Consider the following 22,260-nt stretch of genomic DNA (forward strand, 5'->3'; position numbering starts at 1 on the left):
TATAACCGTTCAGAGTTAAGCTTCACACAGCAATTCTAATTCCATTGGCTGTTACAAATCAATTGCTGTTATGTGAATATGTTTTAAATAAGTTCCTTCACTGTGAATGAAGACACTTTATGAGAAAAAGAAGACATACAGAAATGAGCAGCTGTGTGTCATCCTCCCCCTTACTGTTTCTGTTTTTTTCCAAATACAGACTTTTAAAAAAAAAAATGTTGGTTCATTTTGAAGTGATACTATCACTGTTGCAGAGGGCTAACTTGGAGGTGACCACCCATTTTCAAATATGCCGGTTTTTCCTTGGTTATTAACATGGTCTTAGCTAAGCAATCCACAATTCCCTTTGTTTCCTGCATGGATCATCATTTTACAGTTACAGAAGTACTTTGCGTTAAAAGATGGCTAGTATATAATTTGCTGGTTGTTGCGTAATAAAATGCTTCAGGTTGAATTTTTTCATGTCACACAGAGTAGAAAATGGACTTTAGGTAGGTAGTGCAGCTGAGAGTCGTCTGTCTGTCTGAGGTCCCACTTCAGTCAGTCCCCAGGGCAGCTGAGGAGTTGCAAAGCTCTGGAGAAGGAAGAAGACACATGAGCACATTTGAGAAATAGTTTTATTTTGGGGGGACAGAAGAGGATAATTGAGAACAGAAGTCAGAGGCAGCTTTTCTTCTTGATTAGGCTGTATCTCTTCATTCTTTTTCCTGAGTGAGGAAAATGTTGAAAGTATTTGACAGGTTGGGGGCTGGGTTGGATTGTCCGCATCATTCTGCCACTGAACAGACCTGTAAACTGCAGGTTTTAAGGAAATAGGGCAAGTTTGAAGTTGAGCCAGAAACATAAGGGATGTATGTGTTCATGTGACCGGGTAGGAGATGTGTGTGTATGTATATCTTTATCTGCATTTGGAGGGGGGAGGGAGAGGTAAGGCAAGGTGCTCCCTTGAGCTCTGATTTCATTTTCCGTCCCACTCCCACCTCTGTGCCTTGCAGTGTTTGTGTGGAGTAAGGGAATGGGGGAGGGAGGGTGAGCCTTGTTTCCCTAACTCGGCTATGCCCTCTCTTCTAGCTTCCTCCTTTTGCCTTATAATGAGCATAGCAAAGGGGGAAAAAATGATACTCCCGAATTCTGATTCCCTCTATTCCTTCTATTTCCTCCTGTGCATTTATGCTGCTCCTAAAATGCCAGTAAATGTCAGCCTCCACCCCCAATGCTTATTTGTAGTGCTACACAATGTAGCCCACAGGGTGGTCTGAAGAATTTGCTAGAGTTGTTGATGTGCTTTATTTACAACCACCACATGCAGGATCCAGTGCCCATGATAGAATAGCAAAGTAGCTGGTTGTTATTGAGCTTGCTGGTCTCTTCACATTTGTACCGTCTTTCAGCTATCCTGTTTGTCAGAGACTGTGAGGAAAAGTGGGAGACTAAGGTTCTCCTAATGACAAATGATAAACCTGATATTACTCAGAGCAAATGTCATATCACTTCTTTTATTTAGCTTTCCCACAGAGGTGGCTGGAAAGGGGCGGGAGGGGAGGATTCAGAGAACAGGTTGTAGTCAGGGATGAGAGAAAAAAAGAAATTCCTGAAGGCAAGCAGGGAGGCAGAGAAGGCTTTTCACTTGCAGGGATTTGCTTTTCATCCTGAGATGTTCCTGAGATGTTAAGCGATAAGCAGGGCAGAAATGACCTAGGAGATGACTGTGCTATCATCTAGCTAAGCTGTCTACCTTACCAATGAGATACTGAAATTGCTTAACAAAATTAGCAGACATAATCAATCTTCTAGCAGATCGCTTTATGCAATTCGGATGTTGATTTCATAGAGTATTTTGTTTTCAGCATGGTTGATAATGGAATAATTTTTTATTAAAAAATTACAGTCTGGCTAGTCTTTCCTTCTGGTATAAGTTAAACTGTAACGGCTCTCATGGAGTGACTACCTCAGGTGTTATTACTTCTGTCTGTGGTTCTGTCTGTATTTTGTATTGGCTCACATTTCCAATGAGTTAGGTTATAATTAGTTACAATTTTTTTTCTTTTTCCTGTGAACTTGTGTAACGACTGTTTAGGGCACCTAATACTGGCAGTTGATATTTTATCTTTAATGTGCTGGTTACAATTGAGAAAGTGTATCTTCCGGCATCTCAGTGCTGTTATTGGGTATTAGTATTGCATATGAAAATAAGAAATGAAGAAATGAGCTAATACTTTGTACTCAGTTAATGTAATGGTGCTAAAATCAGGCAAAAACTGGTGAAATAAGGAGAATGTAGGGAGAAGGGAGGAGATTTATTTGTTGGTCCTGTTTTCAAATAGGTGAAGAAATGCTAAGATCTTATGCTGAACTTGAGGTATTCTTCCTTAGTTATGGCAACATTGCCATAGAAAATTAAGTTAAGTTCTTACAGGGCAGAGAATATTTTAATTACAGACCGTTATGTCAAGCTTGTCTGTTCTTTTGGGATGTGAAATTTCAGATTAATTCAGATTAGCATCTCTAAGAAAGAGGCAGACTTTCGATCCATTCTACATGTGTGGTTTACCAAGAAAGCCATTTCCATGGTTGTGTACTAGCCTAACAGTGATACTGACCTGTTGTAAATAAATACTGAGGGAAAAAACGGAAGCATATTAGGAGAAACTGTTTGGGGAGACTAGGAGGGGTATTACAGAATAATGAATAGGCCTCTAATTAACAAAGAAAAGATTGATAAATCTAACAGCTAAGCAGTATTGCTCCTTTGGACTTCAGATTTTTTATGTATCTTAAAACGCTTTGTGTTTAACAGCTGTTAGTTACTTAGCTAGTCCACTGAGTTCGAGCAATGCCCCTTAGTTTGCCTGGGAGAGGCATTAAGTGAGGGCATGGTTTACTGCGCAAAAGCCTTCCAAAGGCTGTCCCAAGCCTGCAGTCATGGACTGCGTAAGTGGACTGGCATCCACTGCTCTGTCAGAAGCAAATGATTTTGTTGTCTAGATAGACTGTAAGTCATGTTGCTGGCGAAGCTTTCAGGACTTGCTGTGCAGATTAAAGAATCCACTGTCCACTGTAGGAAGTAGGGAGTCAGCAACTTTAATGACTTGAAGAGGTTTGGATTAGTCTCAGCATGAGGCATCTAGTCTACAGTACTAATCCTTCATCTTTTGCAAATGTTTAGATCATATTTCAAAGACTTGTAAACCCTGATGCAAATGGTCTGGGATAGCGCATTCACAAAAAAATTCTAAAACAAACCTCATCAATAATTCTCAAATTTCAGCAGACATGATGAAAAAAGGGTGAGGGATTAACACATTGCAAGACTTCAGCTATTTTAGGTAAGATGTCACCAGATGTATTTAAATTTCTTGTATCTGTATTCCTTTCCAAGTCTAAGAACAGGCTGCCATTGAAGGTAAGTGTGGAATTTCAGCCCAAGGCTTTTTTCAAATGTGAATGAAACTCACTGTTCATTGCTATTAATATGTGAGTGCTAGCCTGTGTGCAGTCATAATTAGATTTTTCATGGAAGTAGCACTAGAAGTCAATGTCAAGATTCATACTAAAAAGTATATTCTGATTTTCATATTAAGCAGGACATGGTCCTGCCTTGAAAATGCTTCCAACACCAAGTAACATCCCATATGTCAATACACAGTATAAATGCATTAAAGATTCCCCACGATGTCCGCTGCCACCCAAATGACAAACACGAAAAGGATTTAGCCAAAGCCTCCCTACATGCAAAACAGAAAGGGCCAAAACCTCCCCCAAAATGAGTAGTTTCTACAGATGTAATTCAGGTGCCCTAAGTTTCTGTGGGTGATCCACTGACAGCCTCCCTGACAGGGAGGATGTAGCAGGGGAAGCTGGCCTGACGTTACAATGAGAGAAGTGCGGTGGTGGAGCGGCCTGACTGGTGAGAAGACTGGAAAGGGTCACGACATCATCCTTTGTAAGGAGAAAACAGCAGAGCTGCTTCAATCATGCCACACGTATTGTGGAGAGAAAAAGCCATTTCTAAAAAAAGATTTGGCTTTCAGTGAGTCCTTGCTGGGTTATTCAGAGGAGGGTGAATACAGGAACTCCCACACGAGTTCATGCTCAGATCTGTACAGTACATCTCGGGGAAAACTTTTTGCTTTAGACAAAGGGTGCTTAAGAGAAGAAAAGTAAGTTTCAAAGAGTTATTCAGCGAGAGAAAGACCAATCACGATCTTTGTTCAGAGCCACAATTGAAGGACTCAAGTTGCATGTTGATACAAATCTCACCGGAGATTTGTTCACTAAGAGGGAACAGGGGGAGAGGAGAGAGGAGTAAGAGATCTAGGGTGCTGGTAGCTGATCTCTGCAGAGAAATAACGTGTATCTGCTTCACAGTTACTGAACATAACCACTGAAACAGCTGAGTTTGTTCAGCCCTGAGTGAAGAGTTTTTGATTTGCTGAGACTTGACTTAGGGAACTAAGTCTACTTTCTTCAGGAAGGATAGGTTAAAATTATGATGGAAAGTTCCTGTTCTGTTGCTTCCCTGATTTGCAATCTTCCTCCTCTTAATTCTTGAATTGAGGAGAACTTTAATATCCCTATGTGTTAGAAAATCCTCCGTCTGAAAATAGCATTGAAGTTCTCTGTCCTTTATTTCTGATTTGAAAATCACTTACAGTATTTTCCTTATATCCTTACTTTGTTCACTTCTGCCCTGAAGAATTTTTGCAATGGAAAAAAACCTTTTTTTAAAAAAAACATATTTTGTCTCTACACAATATATCTTGCTGTCACCTACTGCAAGGAATGATAAATAATTTTTAGGATAGTGTATGTCATTGAAAATATTAGATTAAAACAAAACATCCTGTCTGCTTTTAGAATCAATGAAAATGCTGAGACATTTAAAAACAAGTACAGCTTGACTGAAATAACTATCACTGAGATAAGAAACAATGTGTATCAAGCCAGGAATCACAGAACAGGCCAAAGTCCAGTACTGTCTTCAAGATTCTTGAGACCTGACAATAATTTTTTCCCCAATTATACCTGTGAAAAGTGGATGTCAAACTGTAGTTTGTATCTGGAAGAACACTAAAGAGAGAAAAGGAACCAGATAATGTATAAGGCAGGGGAGGGTATGTTCAATCTGTTCAATCTGTTAGGAGAAACCTCATTTGGAAAGAGGTGTTTACATGCCCCTGAGATACACTGCCAGTGCCTCTGCATATGTTTTTACTGCTATACATGAAACTGGGATATCCACTTTCCTTCGGTCCAGTCTTGTCTAGTCTCCTTTTCAACAAGCTGCATCTATCTATATGCATTTGGTCCCCAACTTCCTCTAGGCTCCACGTGGTACACGAAACTATCTAACTCTCAGCCATAATCTACCTAATAAATGTAGGGTTTTTTCAGTTTGGTGGTTGAAGTAAAGTGTGAGGCATTAGCAGCCCACCAAAGAAGTGTTTTTATAGCTTGCAGTGGCGGGCCTGTGTTGCAAGTCATCGTGAGACATGAGGATATCTAAGCATGCAAACTGGAGCAGTGGTTGAGAATAGTGTAGTATGGAGGAACCTGAGCTTGGAGGCAGTCTTCTCCATGCCGCCTTTTAGGTATGTTCTCTGGATTGGACTATCACCAAAACCGTGCTCAGGTATTTTAGAGAGTTAGCTGAAGAAGTCTAAAGCAGAGCCAGAGAACAGGTAGGAAGACATATGGGTCATCAAGAATCCAGTGCTCAGTTTTCTTTCCTTTTTGTTCAGTAGTGCAAAGGTATGCTCTGAATCCTTGTGCTAGACAATTAATGGAGTGCCAGTAATATCAATGTTGAAAAGTTCACCATACCTATTATTAATGAAGTCTAAAGAATGAATTGTCATTTTGAGATGGTACAGAGTTGCTCAGGAAATGTCCAAAGAAACTTGAAAGCTGACACTGTGATGAGATGGTGGTTACTGTCTAGTGTTTTGGAAATGGCAAGACTTTTCTAGAACGTGAACAATTACTGAAAACTTACGGAAAGAAAAATGTAAAATGATACTGATTTAATTGAAGCTGTTGAACGGCACAATACTAGATTGCTAGCATTTTACACTTACCTTCCTCTGCAAGTATTTTGTAATGGGCAATACAGTGGAAAAGTGAGTCCAATGTTCATTTTTTGTGTGTTTTTTGATTTACATCAAAGTGTAAATAATAGGTCTCTTTATAAGTTTTTTTTGACACAAACTGAGGAGAAGCACTGCACAAGAATGAAGCTACCATTTATTCACCCAGAAGATGTGTTTATATGTTTCCAGCATATTCTAGCTCAGATACTAGGCTTTTGGAGTCTTTCAAAAGTAGCATTTTAAAAGTGGTACAGAGAAGACTTTTCCTTCTTCCAAGAACTTTTGCATATGATATTTGTAAATCCTAACAGTAAAACAACAACAATTTACCTCTTACCTTTTCTCTCTCTTGTAGGGTGATAGCTCCTATGTAAAGGATCGTTGGTGTGTGTTTGATGGATTCATGGTCTTTTGTCTTTGGGTGTCACTGGTTTTACAGGTAATTATTTTACTTACCTTTTTCAATGAATAGTTCCTGAATTGTGAAAAATAGATGGCACAACCAAGTAATTACGAGTTGTGGAGGTATAGCTGTACATGGGTCAAATTGTTTTTAAAAAACTGTGCTGAATTCAATAGCTCCATAATTGCACATTGCAGTATATCTACATTAGTAGTAGAATTTATCTTGTTTAATTTCTCTTACTGAGAAGTTATACGTTAATCTGAAGCTTGTTACCGTAAAGCCTCTGCATAGTCAAAAGGAAAGAGAAGGATCTTCAGAGAGCCATTTATCTCTTACTCCATATGACAGTTGTGCTCATCTCCTTCCGTTGGGTCTAGTGGGATGCCATGGTGACTAGCTTAGGCAACTAAAGGGAGAATGTTTCCAATGATAGATGTTTGCCATGCTGTAGGCATATTGATATGGTGGGTGGAGGGGTTTCATGTAATATAGCCCACACCTCACAAAACCTTTTCCACAATTCAAGTTAAAGCACAATGAAAAAAAGAATAATAAATACATTTGATAAATTTTCATAAAGAAGGGAACTTGGACATGTTGCAAAAAAGCGTGGAGTGTTAAGGTACAGGTCAAATTGTGTCCCGCAAACCAATCAGTCCTTAATTATAGCCAGTATTTTGGGTAAGAACAGATTGAAGACTGTGGGACTGGGCCTGCAATAATACAAGAATTGTAAAAGTTCTAGAGTGATTGCTGTTAGGCATAACTTACCCACTTCTGACAAATTTAAGACACATTGTAATTTTCTGCTTTATACACAGGGGAAGCTTTGGTACATCATGTACGCATTTAGAGTGAAGGTTGATCATTACAGATAAGCACCATAGATTACCCAGTTTATGCGTTGCCACGTTCTCCCTCCATTTTCTTAGTATTTTGAGCAAATATTAAATTAAGCAGTTATTCTCAGAGAGTGAGAGACGAGGATTAAAACAAGACATTTTCACCCAATCATTAAGGTAAATAGTCTTTATGGAGTGCCAAACTTGTCAATGTATTAAGGAAATGGTTCCGTGTTCTGTGGCTTGGCTGAAATTCGTGCCATAAGTGGAGTCTAGGAGAACATGTACAGTTTTCTCATGCACTTGGAATTAAATGGAGAATTTATAAGCATGTTGCAACTCATAAGGTGATCTATGTATATGTACTTTTATATCATAGTAAAAACCTTAGTGGTGTGCAACATTAATAGATACTGATTTTCATATTTGGAAATGTAAATTATTCACTTTTAACGAAGTTGTGGGAAACTTGTGGGGTAGGACTAGCACAGAAGCAGGCAGCTGACAAGCTGGCACAGTCGTCTTGAGTTGTTTGAGACAGAAGCATTATGAACATAGGCAGAGTATGTTTTTGGAATTTCATTAGGATAACTTAGAAATGGATTGAAGGATTTACTAAGATTTTTCTTTTAAAAAACATGGTTAAAATGAACCAAGCGAAGATTGAAAATGAAAATAAAAATCATGTATAGTGTTCATAGTTTTAGAAGTTCTGTAAATGAATACAGGACAGCGCCATCAAGAAAACTCCTAATTCTTTTGTTTGTAGGTGTTTGAAATTGCTGAAATAGTTGACCAGATGTCACCTTGGGGCATGTTACGGATTCCACGACCACTCATTATGATTCGAGCATTCCGGATATATTTTCGTTTTGAGCTGCCAAGAACTAGGATAACAAATATCTTGAAGTAAGTAAGGATGTTATTTGAAGAACAACAGAGAAAATTTCAGTTTTCACTTAGAAGACTGACTGTGCAGCTCAGAGAATGACCGTTCATGCTTAATGGGCATTTTCTTCCTGAGTTTTAGTTCTGGCCAAAAATTTCTTGCTATTTTCCGTATTTAAGGAATCGTCAGCTTTCCTAGGAAATTATCAAAACTGTCAAATATTTAAATAAATCTTAAAGCATTTTGCTAATAACTGTAGCCAGCAATTTTCTACCAATGGCAGTAAATTCTGTTCCATTAATATGGGCACTTAATAATCAAGGTGAACACTCTTGGTAGGGTAATATTTGTAAATAAAAATACATGAGCACATGCCTTAACCATAACAATTACAAGTGTACATGTATTGGTATATGTACAGAGATGCTTATATGCAAGCAAACACACATAAGTACGTTTGATACAGCATGTAGTGGCAAAAGCCATGTAATGGTAATGTGAAAGAGTTTTTGGTATCAACTTTACTTCAGCATCATATCTTCTCTGTATAAGTCAAGTGTATATAGTGTACATATACTGTAAGTATATAGTATATATATCTAATAGTATTAGATACTGTTTTACAAAAGCTAGATGTTGTACATATTATTTGGGGGTTTTTTTGTTCCATCCTTTGTAGTTTACCCCTGGTTTAATTACCCTAACTTACGGGTTTAGAAAAAATCGCGGCTCCGTTTTCTATCTCCGCACAGAGTGAGAGATCAGTTTTAAGGACAAATTTTCTGCAGGATGAAATGCTACTTTCTCTGTGTGAGCATATTTTCTCTTCTGGAGCTTTTCAGAGGAGGCTTCACATTGCCTGTGCGTTCAGTGTCATATTTATGTTTTTGCCAGGCGTTCCGGAGAGCAAATCTGGAGCGTTTCAATTTTCCTTCTGTTCTTTCTCCTCCTGTATGGGATCCTGGGAGTGCAGATGTTTGGAACTTTTACGTACCATTGCGTGACCGACGACACGCAGCCAGGGTGAGTTAGCCTGTGCAGGCATGACATGGGTCTGTTCTTTCAGTGCATATGTATAATTGTGGTTAGCGTCAGTGGGTGTAAATTGGACTTAATAGATTAAAAGTAGTCCACCACACTAAAATAAATTGGGAAAACAAAGATGTTAGCAATTATGAAAAATACAAATTTTAACTGTGACAGAGAGATAACAAATGATGGCATTGGGCTGCAGTCTGAGTTAGGGGGTGAATGACTGTGTATGTGTGGGGGGGAGTGAGAGAGCAGGAGAGCAGAGGAGGCTTTAAGAGGAGCATTGCCACTTGCGGCTCATTCAGGTCACTGATGATTCATCAGCTTTCACGGTATTCTCCTTTCTTTTCCCATGACACCTGGGCGTGGGGCCAGACTAAAGTATAGGGCAGAACTGCCCCTAGAATCTCACACCCTTTCTGGATTAAGAGGTCGCTGGGACCTGATGCCCAGATTTAAAGACCCTTTTTACCCAGCCTTTGGAAAATACTTATGATTAATATTTTGCACTGGTGATCGAGTACACATCATGTTTTTGATTCAGCACATACTTAAACACAAGATTAACTTGAAGTACAGTATAGCCTCTTGTCACTGGGATGGCTCATAAAATCACAGATAAGTATACGCTTACATGTCCTGTTGAATTGAGGGCGTATGCTCGACCACCATTACATTATGAGATTCCATTACATCTATTTCTTCATTTTGTCCCTGTTTCTTTGGATAGGAAAATGTTAGCTCTGGAGTTGTAGCCTTTGCTTTAGTCAAAATTGGATCCTTTTATTACTGTATTGAATTTGTCAGAACCTAAAATAAATAGAGTAGACATGAAAGCAAAACACTGCTTAATCTGCCACTGTGCTAAATAAAAAGTCTGATTATCACAAAATTCTGTGTTAAAAGATTTTTCTAAACTAGGGCCTATAAGCTATGAAATACAAAATGAGGTTATTAAAAGTGTCAGATACCAAAAAAGTTACAAAATTAGTTGAGAATATGCTAGACATTATGTGGTATTTTGTTAAATGAAAAAATTGACTTTGGGATATTTTCTTATTTATTTAATCCATACTGTAGTAAAATATGGGGCTGGTCCTCACCTAGACTGAAAATGAGATATTTCATTCTGGCTTTTCCTCTTTTTTAAGAGAAAATCTTTATAGCACAGATTTTTTTTACAGTTTCCCATAGACATGGGGGAAAAAAAATCTTTGTGAAAAATTCGTTTGTGAGAAGATCTGTGATTCTGTGATTTACTGATGTTGTTTGGAAAAACAAGAAGTGGAATAGACAATGGAGGGAAAATCGGGCATCATATAATTGCTTGTGTCACTGAATACAGCTTTTCCCTGAATTCCCCAGAAAAAATGAAGAGGGACGTAATAATGTTTGCAATATGGAAAGTTAAGTTTATAACTTTAAGGTTGCCCATAAAAATTTTGTCTGATTTCTTCTGCATGGGTTGCTCTCTGAATACTGCATTATTTAAAAAAAAAAAGAAAGTTTATGGAAACACCTCAATTTTAGGTTGTAGAAAAGCTGAATTACACAAATAGGTTAAAAGGGTCGAATATCCAGTACTTAAAATAAAAACCTGTCTACAATGAGTTAAAGATGGAAAAGTCAAGCATGCAGAATTAAGGAAATTTTAGACTTGAGCTTGAACATCTAACCTTAACTCCTTTTTCCTTCAGTATCATCAAGTGTATATATTTTTAGCTGCTTAAAAATTAGAAATCTAATTTAAGTTACTTTTTAGGTACCTGGGATAGGCACCTTCAGAAAGTAATTAATCACTTTTGCCATCTCCAAACCAGAATTGTAACTTTAAATGGCTCCCATGGTTGTATATGAGAACTAGAGTTACATTGAAAAGCAGTTTTTCCCTAGAAGTGCTGCCTCATTTATTCTGACAAATGAATGGTGCTCACACGAAGAACAATATATTTTTTTCTTTGTTGCTTGACAAGTGGACTTACACCTTACTTTTGGCATACTGCTCATTCCTACTCTGAAAACACTTATTTTTTCTTCTTGTCTGTAGCATTCATCGTTACACCTTGTGAACACTTACGCGTATCTGATCTTTCTTTAATTTTTGAGAAATGCAGTGCAGAAGCTCTGGGTGGAGTTAGGCTGTGCCTTTTTCACGTAGGTCAAGGGTGACCTTCCCAGAGCTGGCTGCAGAATTTGCAAGAACAACCACTATGGGCTGGGAGAATAAATATAGAGAAAGAAATAAAAGTTCTGGTGCCAAAAGAGGACAATTTAGAGGCAGACATTGGTCCAAAATGTAGTTAGACAGGAGGTGACATGCCACTATTAAATCCAGGAGAGTTTATTAGCCGAGATGTAGTAAGAGCACAAAAGCACAAAAATTGCCTAGACAAATTCTACTTTTGTCTTTGAGGTTCAATTTCTCAACTTTATAATGAGGATTAAACATTCCTGTCAGAAGTTGTCTGTCTGTCTGCCTGCCTGCCTGCCTCAGGTGGTTCTGTTCCAGGCAATGGAGAGTGGCCAAGGTTGGCTGTACTTGGCCTTAAATAACTTCAGAGTCTTTAATGAGCCACAGCTGTAAATACTAAGTATTTCTGGAAACGAGATCCCAGGCTCCCAAGTCAAGATGAGAAAATGAAAAGCGTGCAATTTGTGGCCACCTGTGAGAACTTTGATTTTAGGTGATTTGCCTTGTATTATGCAGAATTCTATGGCAAGCGGCAAGGGTAAAGTCTTATTATTGAGGTCAAGACTTCATCTATTTCAGAAATTTTAGAAATCACTCTTTTTAAGTCTACTGCCTTCTGAATTATTATTATAAGGGAGGCAAGTGTCTTTTGGAAACGGCATCTTAAAATCTTGCTATTCTTTTTTTATTTGAAAGGACATGGCAGCCTCATCAGACACTCATTGCCTCTTTGACTGCTGCAAGTTCTTTTATCCTTCTTGACGCCCACACTGCCTGACCTCCTGTCTCTCCACCTCCTCAGTCATTTTCTAATGTTAACTCTGACAAACAGAAATACTGAAGTGAGCTAACTGCGGTCTTGAGTTTTTCATTCCATCTGTGAAATCAGCAAAATCTGACTTTCTTCCAAAGGCTGAAAAGTTTTTGTTGTTGTTGTTTGATGATAAATCTGTTTTTCCCCTCATTCTTATCATCTTTATTTTGCCAGACTTTTTTTCCCTACAGGGGCCACTGTCTTCTTCCTAGACAATTTTCTCACTCAGTATTCCCTTGTGATTATTACTTATCTTTTTACAGCTATGCTGTCACAGCTTTTCCCTGACGATTTCTCCAACCGGTATATCTTTTTTCTGAGAATAAGTGCTATATTACATGGATTTTCTTAGTATGAATCTTCTTTCGTTGCTTGAAAGACACACAGTATGGTTGGAATGTAATGTATACATAATCCAATTATCTAGATAAATCCATACATTATAAGCAGTTTGACAGGTTATTTTGTTATATCTGAGATTAATTTCAAAGAAGAGAACAAATATGGGGAAAATAGGTTGTGTTCCTGAATCTACTGTAATTTACTCTCAGGCACCTCCAGTATACAAAAGGTACTTCCACAAGGACAGGAGAGAGAAATTATTTCCAAACCATTGCTTTGGCTCTGTTAGAGTATTTTATATATCCTCACACACTAGCTACTCAGTGTTTTCTTTATTTTTATTACCAAGACATGTTTGACTACACAAAAATACTTTCATACTGCATGATTAGTTTATATTTATTCCACAACAGTAAATTTTCCTTTTCTAATTCTCAGCCTGCACAGGAGCTAGGGTAAAGGAAGCCTTCCCTCATCAAAACGAAGAAGGCTAGTATGGCTAATTGCCATAAAATGTAGTACTTACCTATTTCTTTTCCCAAAGTAATTCTTTAAGGGCCTTTTTTTAACACTTTCAGTAGGGTATAGATTGAGTATTTCTGTAGACCTGTCTGCCTTGTCACCATGGCAGTCAATTTAACATTCTTCTTTGCAAGGTTTCTTGTTTAAAGTGGGAACTGCCCAGGAAAATAGATAAGAAAAATAATTACCGAGTAATAGAAAGATAAGAGGTTCTTGGTCATCTTTCCATCTGTCTATGGATAGGCCCCAAAAATGTCAGAAAACAGCTTCAAAGACTCTGGAGCTGAAAGTTCACCACAATATCTAATAGAGGAAATAAATATGATTAAAAAGAACAAAAGAGATTCAAGATACTGTCTCATATCAGCAGTGGGAAAATATGAATGAGTAATTGGATTTCTGAGAAAGGGAAGAAATCAAAGATCAAGCTTGAAAAATCAACATTACAGGACTTCTTTAAAAGGGCACATTAATTTATTGATGCTAGTTGAACGACCAGCACTGCTTTAATACTGCCTTTGGGATTTATTCACAGTCTCTGTTAGTGGTGATATGTCTCTAGTATAAACTCCTCAGGGAGAAGAGAAATAGAAGAAATCTTACTTTTCCAGGCCTGATGTTATTTAGACCCCAACCGAAATCAAGAAAAAGACAGCATCAGACTAAAAGGGAAGTAATTCAGTCCAAATGGGATCCTATCAAAAGGATGGAAGAGGGTGCTGAGGTGATGACCAGTATTGGTGCCCAAGGGAAACAGTCTTCAGGAGGGACTCTCCTCACTTTCGGAGGGCGTGTGCTTTCTGAGCAGAAATCCTTATTTTGTCTAGAACTGTTACATAGACAGTTATCCAAAGGAATTGGGCTGTTGATGCATTTCACACAGGGTTTCCACTGTTTTTGTTTGCCCAGCTCCATTTTGAGCGAGAAGGTGACCTTTTAATGAAGATCTACAATAGAATGATTGGAACCCAAAAACCTCAGCACTTGGTGTCTCAGTAATGACATATGCTTACCTGTAGTAAGATTTGAAGCCATTCGGGTTTACACAATTCTTTGTCCCAGTGAAGACATTACAGTTTATTGAATTTCTACTCAGCCTGTCAACATTTATGAGATTCCTCTCCTTCTCTGGCTAGTAAATACTCCTTTTGAGTAAGCTGGAGTGAAGTTTATAGACTATGGTGAAATTGGCTGACTATAAATACAAGAATTTGAATAACATAACTGCCATATCTCTACAACTACCACAACTCCAAGAAGTTCCATATTTGTCCACAAGATTTTTACCTTGTAATCGCTGTACAGAATTAAGGCCTGGGTAGTACTGAGCTTTCCAAAGGAAACCTGCAGGAGGCCAGGATGCCGCAAGTCAGGACATCCTCCAGTATATCATAAAATTGAGGGAAAGGCCAGGCATCACTAGAAAAACAGAATTGTAAGAGTGCTCTCCACTGAATCTGCCAGGTGGGCGATCAGGTGCTTTCTTGAATAGAAAGGAAGCTGGAAAAGTTCTCTTTATATTGCAAGAGGAAGCCAGACAACCAATGGAGAAGTCTGTGGATGTCCTGACATTCACAGGTTAGACAGCAGTTACCACTGAGCAGTACATCTCCCGTAGCCTGGAAACACTGTGAGGAAGAGTCACTTCTGGATATGCAAGCAGTTACAGGAAATAGTAGGAAAAAAGTTCTAAAAGAGACTTCAGCTCTGTTTCCATGAGTGATCTATCTCATATGTTGTTTTGAAAACCAGGTGACGGTTTTCAGTACTGCTTTCTGGAAGCTGAATGTGAGGTCTAAATTTGTTTCCTGTCCCTTGAATTACTGCAATTCGAGAAGCTCAACATGACCGGGCAATGTGCGCTTGCAGCCCAGAAGGCCAATCGTATCCTGGGCTGGGTCAAAAGAAGCATGACCAGCAGGTCGAGGGAGGTGATTCTCTCCCTCTACTCCGCTCTGGTGAGACCCCTCCTGGAGTACTGCGTTCAGCTCTGGGGCCCCCCACATAAGAAAGACATGGACCTGTTGGAGCCAGTCCAGAGGAGGCCCATGAAGATGATCAGAGGGCTGGAGCACCTCTCTTATGAAGACAGGCTGAGAGAGTTGGGGTCATTCAGCCAGAAGAAGAAAAGACTCCGGGGAGACCTTATAGCAGCCTTCCAGTACCTGAAGGGCGTCTACAAGAAAGCTGGAGAGGGACTTTTTACAAGGGCATGTATTGATAGGACAAGGGGTAATGGCTTTAAACTGAAAGAGGGTAGATTTAGATTAGATACAGGGAGGAAATTCTTCACTATGAGGATGGTGAGGCACTGGAACAGGTTGCCCAGGGAAGTTGTGGATGCCCCATCCCTGGAAGTGTTCAAGGTCAGGTTGGATGGGGCTTGGAGCAGCCTGGTCTAGTGGAAGGTGTCCCTGCCCATGGCAGGGGGGTTGGAACTAGATGATCTTTAAGGTTCTTTCCAACCTAAACCATTCTATGATTCTATGATACGATATGATGAAAAGGTCTGGGAAATGCTGGAGTATTCATCTTGAGATACTTACAAGCAGACTGAAGCTATCATCTCAGCTATTTTATTATTTCCAAGAACTTGTGGAGGGTGGATGAGGAACCGGAAGGCAGGAAAACCGCAGAAGTTTAAAAAGGAGGAAGGGATTAAAGACATGGAAAGAAAAGCCAGGTTAAGGAAAGTTAAGGAAAACCTTAACTTCTGTCCCTGAAAGAATTCTGTAGTGAATAAACAAAAATAAATTTGTAAGCAGCTGGAAGATAAAGAAGTGAGTAGCAGCTAATATAGATTTGTCAAGAATAAACCATGTCAAATCAATATAATTATCTATGGCAGGGTAACAACCATATGAATTGGAGAGAAGAGTGGATGTCATATATCTTTATATAGGAAGGCTTTGTAACAGTCTTACAGGACATTTTTGTAAACTGACAGAAGAAACATGGTTAAGGTGAAAATAATCATAGAATAGGTGCAAAACTGCTTGGAAGACATGCTCAGTGAGTTGACATTAATGGCTCGTTGTCAGAACAGAAAGAGTGATGGCGAGCAGGATAAACCCCCCATAATCCAAGAGGAAGCAGTTAACGACCTGATAGACCACCTGGATGCTCACAAGTCTATGGGGCCGGATGGGATCCACCTGAGAGTACTGAGGGAGCTGGTGGAGGAGTTGCCAAGCCACTCTCCATCATTTACCAGCAGTCCTGGTTAACTGGGGAGGTCCCGGACAACTGGAGGCTTGCCAATGTGACGCCCATCTACAAGAAGGGCCAGAAGGAGGATCCAGGGAACTACAGGTCAGTCAGCCTGACCTCGGTGCCGGGGAAGATCATGGAGCAGTTGGTTTTGAGTGCGCTCACAAGCCATGTCCGGGACAACCAGGCGATCAGGCCCAGCCAGCACGGGTTCATGGAAGACAGGTCCTGCTTGACCAACCTGATCTCCTTCTATGACCAGGGGACCCGCCTAGTGGATGAGGGAAAAGCTGTGGATGTGGTCTACCTGGACTTCAGTAAAGCCTTTGACACTGTCTCCCACAGCATTCTCCTACAGAAGCTGGTGGCTCATGGCTTAGACAGGTGCACTCTTCGCTGGGTAAAAAACTGGCTGGATGGCTGAGCCAAGAGAGTTGTGGTCAACGGAATTAAATCCAGTTGGCTGCTGGTCACGAGCGGTGTTCCCCAGGGCTCAGTTTTGGGGCCGGTCCTGTTCAATATCTTCATCAACGATCTGGATGAGGGGATTGAGTGTTCCCTCAGTAAGTTTGCAGATGACACCACGTTGGGCAGGAGTGTTGATCTGCTCGAGGGTAGGAAGGCTCTGCAGAGGGACCTGGACAGGCTGCATCGATGGGCTGAGGCCAACTGTATGAGGTTCAACAAAGCCAAGTGCTGGGTCCTGCACTTCGGCCACAACAACCCCATGCAACGCTACAGGCTTGGGGAAGAGTGGCTGGAAAGCTGCCCAGAGGAAAAGGACCTGGGGGTGCTGGTTGACAGCCGCCTGAACATGAGCCAGCAGTGTGCCCAGGTGGCCAAGAAGGCCAATGGCATCCTGGCCTGTATCAGAAATAGTGTGGCCAGCAGGAGCAGGGAGGTGATCATGCCCCTGTAGTCGGCACTGGTGAGGCCGCACCTCAAATACTGTGTTCAGTTTTGGGCCCCTCACTACAAGAAGGACATTGAGGTGCTGGAGTGTGTCCAGAGAAGGGCAACGAAGCTGGTGAAGGGCCTGGAGCACAAGCCTTATGAGGAGCGGCTGAGGGAACTGGGACTGTTTAGCCTGGAGAAGAGGAGGCTGAGGGGAGACCTCATCGCGCTCTACAACTACCTGAAAGGAGGTTGTAGTGAGGTGGGTGTTGATCTCTTCTCCCAAGTAACTAGCGATAGGACAAGAGGAAATGGCCTCAAGTTGCACCAAGGGAGGTTTAGATTGGAGATTAGGAAAAATTTCTTTACTGAAAGAGCGGTGAAGCCTTGGAATAGGCTGCCCAGGGAAGTGGTTGAGTCACCATCCCTGGAAGTATTTAAAAGACGTGTAGATGTGGCACTTAGGGACATGGTTTAGTGGGCATGGTGGTGTTGAATTGATGGTTGGACTCGATGGTCTTAGAGGTCTTTTCCAACCTTAATGAGTCTATGATTCTATTCTATGATAACACAAATGGACCCCATTCCCTCTTTTCCAGTGCCTAAAATACTGGCCACCCTTCTGTCCCTGCTGTAGCAGGCTGTGCTGGGCTCACTGATGCTTGATTTGCCCAGCTTCCTTCACAGATTCATAGTTTACTGCCCACCCTCTTCCCTTCCAGCTCCTTGTCTTCATTCCTGCCCTTCTAGCTCACCTCAAACAAAGGCGTAGCCTCCTCACACTCTCTTCTTATGTGGGGAGCCTGCCAAGGCAGCAGGAACAAGAGTTATTGCCTATTACAGCTTGATCTTTTATGCTGCCTTTCTCTTTTCTTGATCATCATGGCCATTGCCAAGGGGCAGTGTTAAAACTACAGTCCAGACCAACTTTTTGTACACCTTCTACCTGGCAGGTTAATGAGCAGGGCTCTTCAGCTGGTATTTGAAGAAAAAGCTTTGGTTACGGACTGTCAATGGCTCATTTAGTTTTGTCTCTTGAGCTGGATGTAACCTGTAGGCTTGAAGGCTAGACCGATTTGAGCTTTTACATTTGGGTTTCTTGGAGCCCCAGCAACGTTTCAGATCTCATATTGACAAAATTATTTGACCTTACTGGAGGTCTTCAGCTGCCTATTTTAATGATATTGTTCTTTGTAATGGCCTGTCAATGAAGCCCTTTCACCAGATAAAACAGCAATCTAGTTTTGGCAGTAAGTCTTCCTGTCCACCTTGTGTACCAGTCATGCTATAAAATGGAGAGATCAAGCTGCACTAGGTGAAGTGAGAGCTTTGGTGGAACAGCCAGTTTCACCAAATGGAACTGGCCAGTCAAAGAGCCAGTCATCAAATGCTAAAAGTTTCCATTCCGAGCTAGCTGGATGATGTTGAAAATTTGTTCTTAGGTGCTCAGTGGTAGCAGCCCCTTTCTTTTATGATGCTAAAAGTCGCATCTCCTGCCACTTCAGATGTTACATAAGTGACTGGCCTGCGTAAATGCATTTGATGAAGGCATCCTGTGTATGGTCTTGACACTTTGCAACACAAGCTTTAGGAAGGAATTTGTTTTGCATGTAGTTCAGGTTTGGATTCAGGGCAGTATTCTTTTACGATGCTGATGATTACCCTGTCTTGTGTCTAAGCAGAAATTTTGTCGAGATAAAACTGCATGGTGCAGTGGTCCAAAGAGAGAGCCAGGGAAACCTCCCCTGCTCGCTAGTCGTAGCTAACTGTGCTGTTATGAGTGACGAGTCGAAAAGTGCTTGTGAGCTTTGATGGAAGTGAATCCCACCTGAACGTCAGGCTTATGATTTTCAAATCCTACAGTGTAGTTTAGTGACCTTGTGTTTTCCCTGTAGTTGGTAGACAGCTACTCAGAAGGTATTTTTCTGTGTTTAATCCAAGTAAGTCTGATATGCAAACTTAGTTTTTTTGAAGTGATCCTGAACATACTTTAAAATCAAAATGGATGTAGTCTTCAGCTTATATTGTTTCATATATTTCAGTTCATGTCCTTGCAATTTAAAAGAGAATGGAGGCGTTTTTCACTCTTTCTTTTACATTCTCTAAGGAAATACTTTATTGGATTGTAATAGGTACTATAGATATGAGATCAGTTCAACTTGTAAACAAGTCTAATTTGATACACCTTGGTGAAATGCAGATTCGTGCAAGCTAGCTGGATTTGTTTTTAACTCTTCCTGTTTATTTCCTCTCTATTAGCACTTACAACGACAGCCTCCTTCATTGTGCGAATGCCATTAATTCATGTTGGTTTGATTCCTGTGAAACGTCTTGCATTAGCATATCTATCCTGCAATTGCTATTTGAATTCAGCTCCCTCATGACTGATTGTAGCAGTCACAAAAATGGGCTGTCATAGAGTTGTTATGCCATGTGGCATTTGATAAAATCTCAAAATAGTACTGTTCATGCATACTACTTCAAGAACAAATCCATACTGGAACCTCTGAAAATTTTCTTCTTTGAGCTTTGCTTTCTAGTGCCTGGATGTACGTTCCAGCACTGCCCATAGGAAAGATTTCTTCTTTTACTCGTTTTTCTGTGGTTAACTTAGGCGGCTTTGTTACTCTGAAGGATAATGACAGAGTGATTTGAATTTAATTTCCTCTAATGCCAGTAACTAGTGATCAAACCAATAGATTGTCAAAACTGTTCAGTAGCCGCAACCATCCTATTTTCATTTGGGCAATGATAGCATTGGCTTTGCGTAACATAAGCGATCTGCCATGAGTAGAGAGTCATCCGTTTCTGATGTTAGCACCTGTGTTAGGAACCTAAATGCCTTGAATTCCCTCTCTACCTAGTAGAGAGGGAAGGGTGCTTCTGGAGTGTGGCTGAACCCATTGACCTCTGAACCTCTGGAGATGTGTTTTCCTCTCTCTGTGTTCATTGCCTAAAATGAGGTGGGATAAGTCAGGACAGCAGAGCTGCAGCCTTTTATTGTGCAGCTCCTTCTGGTGATTCAGCTAAGAGATGCTGGGCCTTTGAATTTTCACATCCTGAAATGTGAGATAAGGTCAGTGATTTAATTTGAGTATCTTCAAAATTCCTTGTGCAGTGAATAGGAGTAGGTGGAACATCAAAGGCACATTTTGTAGACCTTAACTTAGGTCACATATGAAATGAAAAAAAGCTACAATCAAAATCAAATTAAACTTTACCTAGTATTACTGCCTCATGTAATAGGCAGTCTGATTTAATCATGCCTTATTACTGAATATGGGTGGGAGGAGAAAGGGAGTAAGACCAGTACTTTTCTTAATTTGTAGAATAAACATGTAAACAATTTTCTTCTTGAAAAATTGACCAAAAAAGTAAGAATCTCCAAGTTCTGTCCACAAAGGTTCTGTGGTCTCTGAAAAGTGTCAAAAAACCCCAATGCTGAAACCTGAAACTGAACATATAAATAATGAATAAAACATCTGAACTGAATGATAAGATACAGAAATCTATGTACCTTGGGGCAAATAAAATATATTAGCAGTAGTAAAATATTACAGTGTCTATATATTGAATGTAGAGTCAAAAGAAACAATTGGATCATCTAGTCAGATTTCATTTTATTTCTCCTCTATGAAACCTGATAGCTTGCGTCTGACTTCAGTGTGTCTCCTAGATGTGTATCTATTCTCGATTACTTGGCATTAGAACAATTCATGAACAAGAGAACTTTTTGTTTATACCAAAAACTGTTTCACTGTTAAAAAAAATCTTCCTAATTCATAATCTTAATTTGTCCGGCTTCAACTGTTAGTTTTCTATTCTTGTTATACTTTTTTATGCTAGATTACACAGAACCTTAATTCCCAGTATTTTCTCTGTGTGAATCCACTTACACACAACACTTGAGGCACCTTTCAATATGCTTTTTAATAAACTAACATTATTTAGCTCTTTAAGTCTCTTACTGCAAAGCATGTTCTCCAGTGTTCTCATTTTCATGTTTTTGTATGATTTCCTCAATTTTTCAAATATTTTTAAAAAAACGAACAAAAAACCTGTACATAATATTAATCATAATTTGTATGAGTGCCATACAGAGAGGCACTCATTATTGTTCTGCTTGTACAGCCTGGGAAAGCTTTCTTGCCATGATGTTATTGGGACAAATATGAGAGGATACCCTATTATATCCTCTCATCTCAAACTGTCACGTAGCGGCTATATTCTATAATACAGTATTTCCATCCTCTTTTATGCCTTTTATTCCATAGACCATAGGCCATAACGTTTACTTTCAGTGATCCTATCTCTATAACTTTGCATTTGGCTGTATTAAAGCACATTTTTTTAAATTGGATCCAGGTAAGCAAATGATCCTGATAACTTGTGAGACTGTCCTGTCCTCATTGTTATTTATGTTTCTATCCGTATTCTTGATTTTATACCTGTTTCTCCCTCATTGATTACAGTAGATCATGATGATCATTTCACTGGCAGGTATTTTTCTGACATGTCAGTTAATCAGTTTTCAGCCCATTTAGCATGTGCTTTATTGATATTATATAGTGCCAACTGTTTAATCAGTCATGTGTTATTGAATGAATTGCTTTACAAAGTCTAAGCTAGGCAATTTTATTGGACAAATCTGTAATCTTATCAAAATCATGTTAGTATGATGAAAATTATTTTCTCTAAATCCATACTGCCTGCCATTAATTACATTCATGTTCTTTACTCTTTGTCAATTAGACTTTGCATCAGCTTGCTCTTTCTTTTGTCTTGGTTGATGTCAGGCTAACCAGTTGTGCTGCTTGTTCTTTAAAAATTAATGGCACATTAGCATTCTTCCGGAATTTCCCTGCTATTTCAAGATTTATTAAAAATTAATAGAAGAGATGAGAGATGCCCTCAGTTATTTGGGCCTGTTGATTTGAATATAATTATCCCTAGCCGATGCTGTCTGATATTCACCTCAGCTACTAATTCTTGAGTAGCGAAATCTGTGTTTGCCAAGTTAAAATGTAAA

General features: G+C 39.7%; 1 protein-coding gene across 1 annotated transcript in view; it reads left to right on the forward strand.

Moving 5' to 3' along the window:
* The window catches only part of NALCN (sodium leak channel, non-selective), a 237,906-nt gene that overhangs the window by 18,055 nt on the left and 197,591 nt on the right, over window positions 1–22,260 (forward strand). Inside the window, exons 3-5 of the mRNA XM_075137770.1 lie at window positions 6,445–6,528; window positions 8,107–8,246; window positions 9,121–9,249. Coding sequence (XP_074993871.1) covers window positions 6,445–6,528; window positions 8,107–8,246; window positions 9,121–9,249 — 353 coding nt within the window. The remainder of the gene's footprint in view (window positions 1–6,444; window positions 6,529–8,106; window positions 8,247–9,120; window positions 9,250–22,260) is intronic.

This window comes from Calonectris borealis, chromosome 1 (genome assembly GCF_964195595.1).
Source record: "Calonectris borealis chromosome 1, bCalBor7.hap1.2, whole genome shotgun sequence".
NCBI classification, from domain to species: domain Eukaryota; kingdom Metazoa; phylum Chordata; class Aves; order Procellariiformes; family Procellariidae; genus Calonectris; species Calonectris borealis.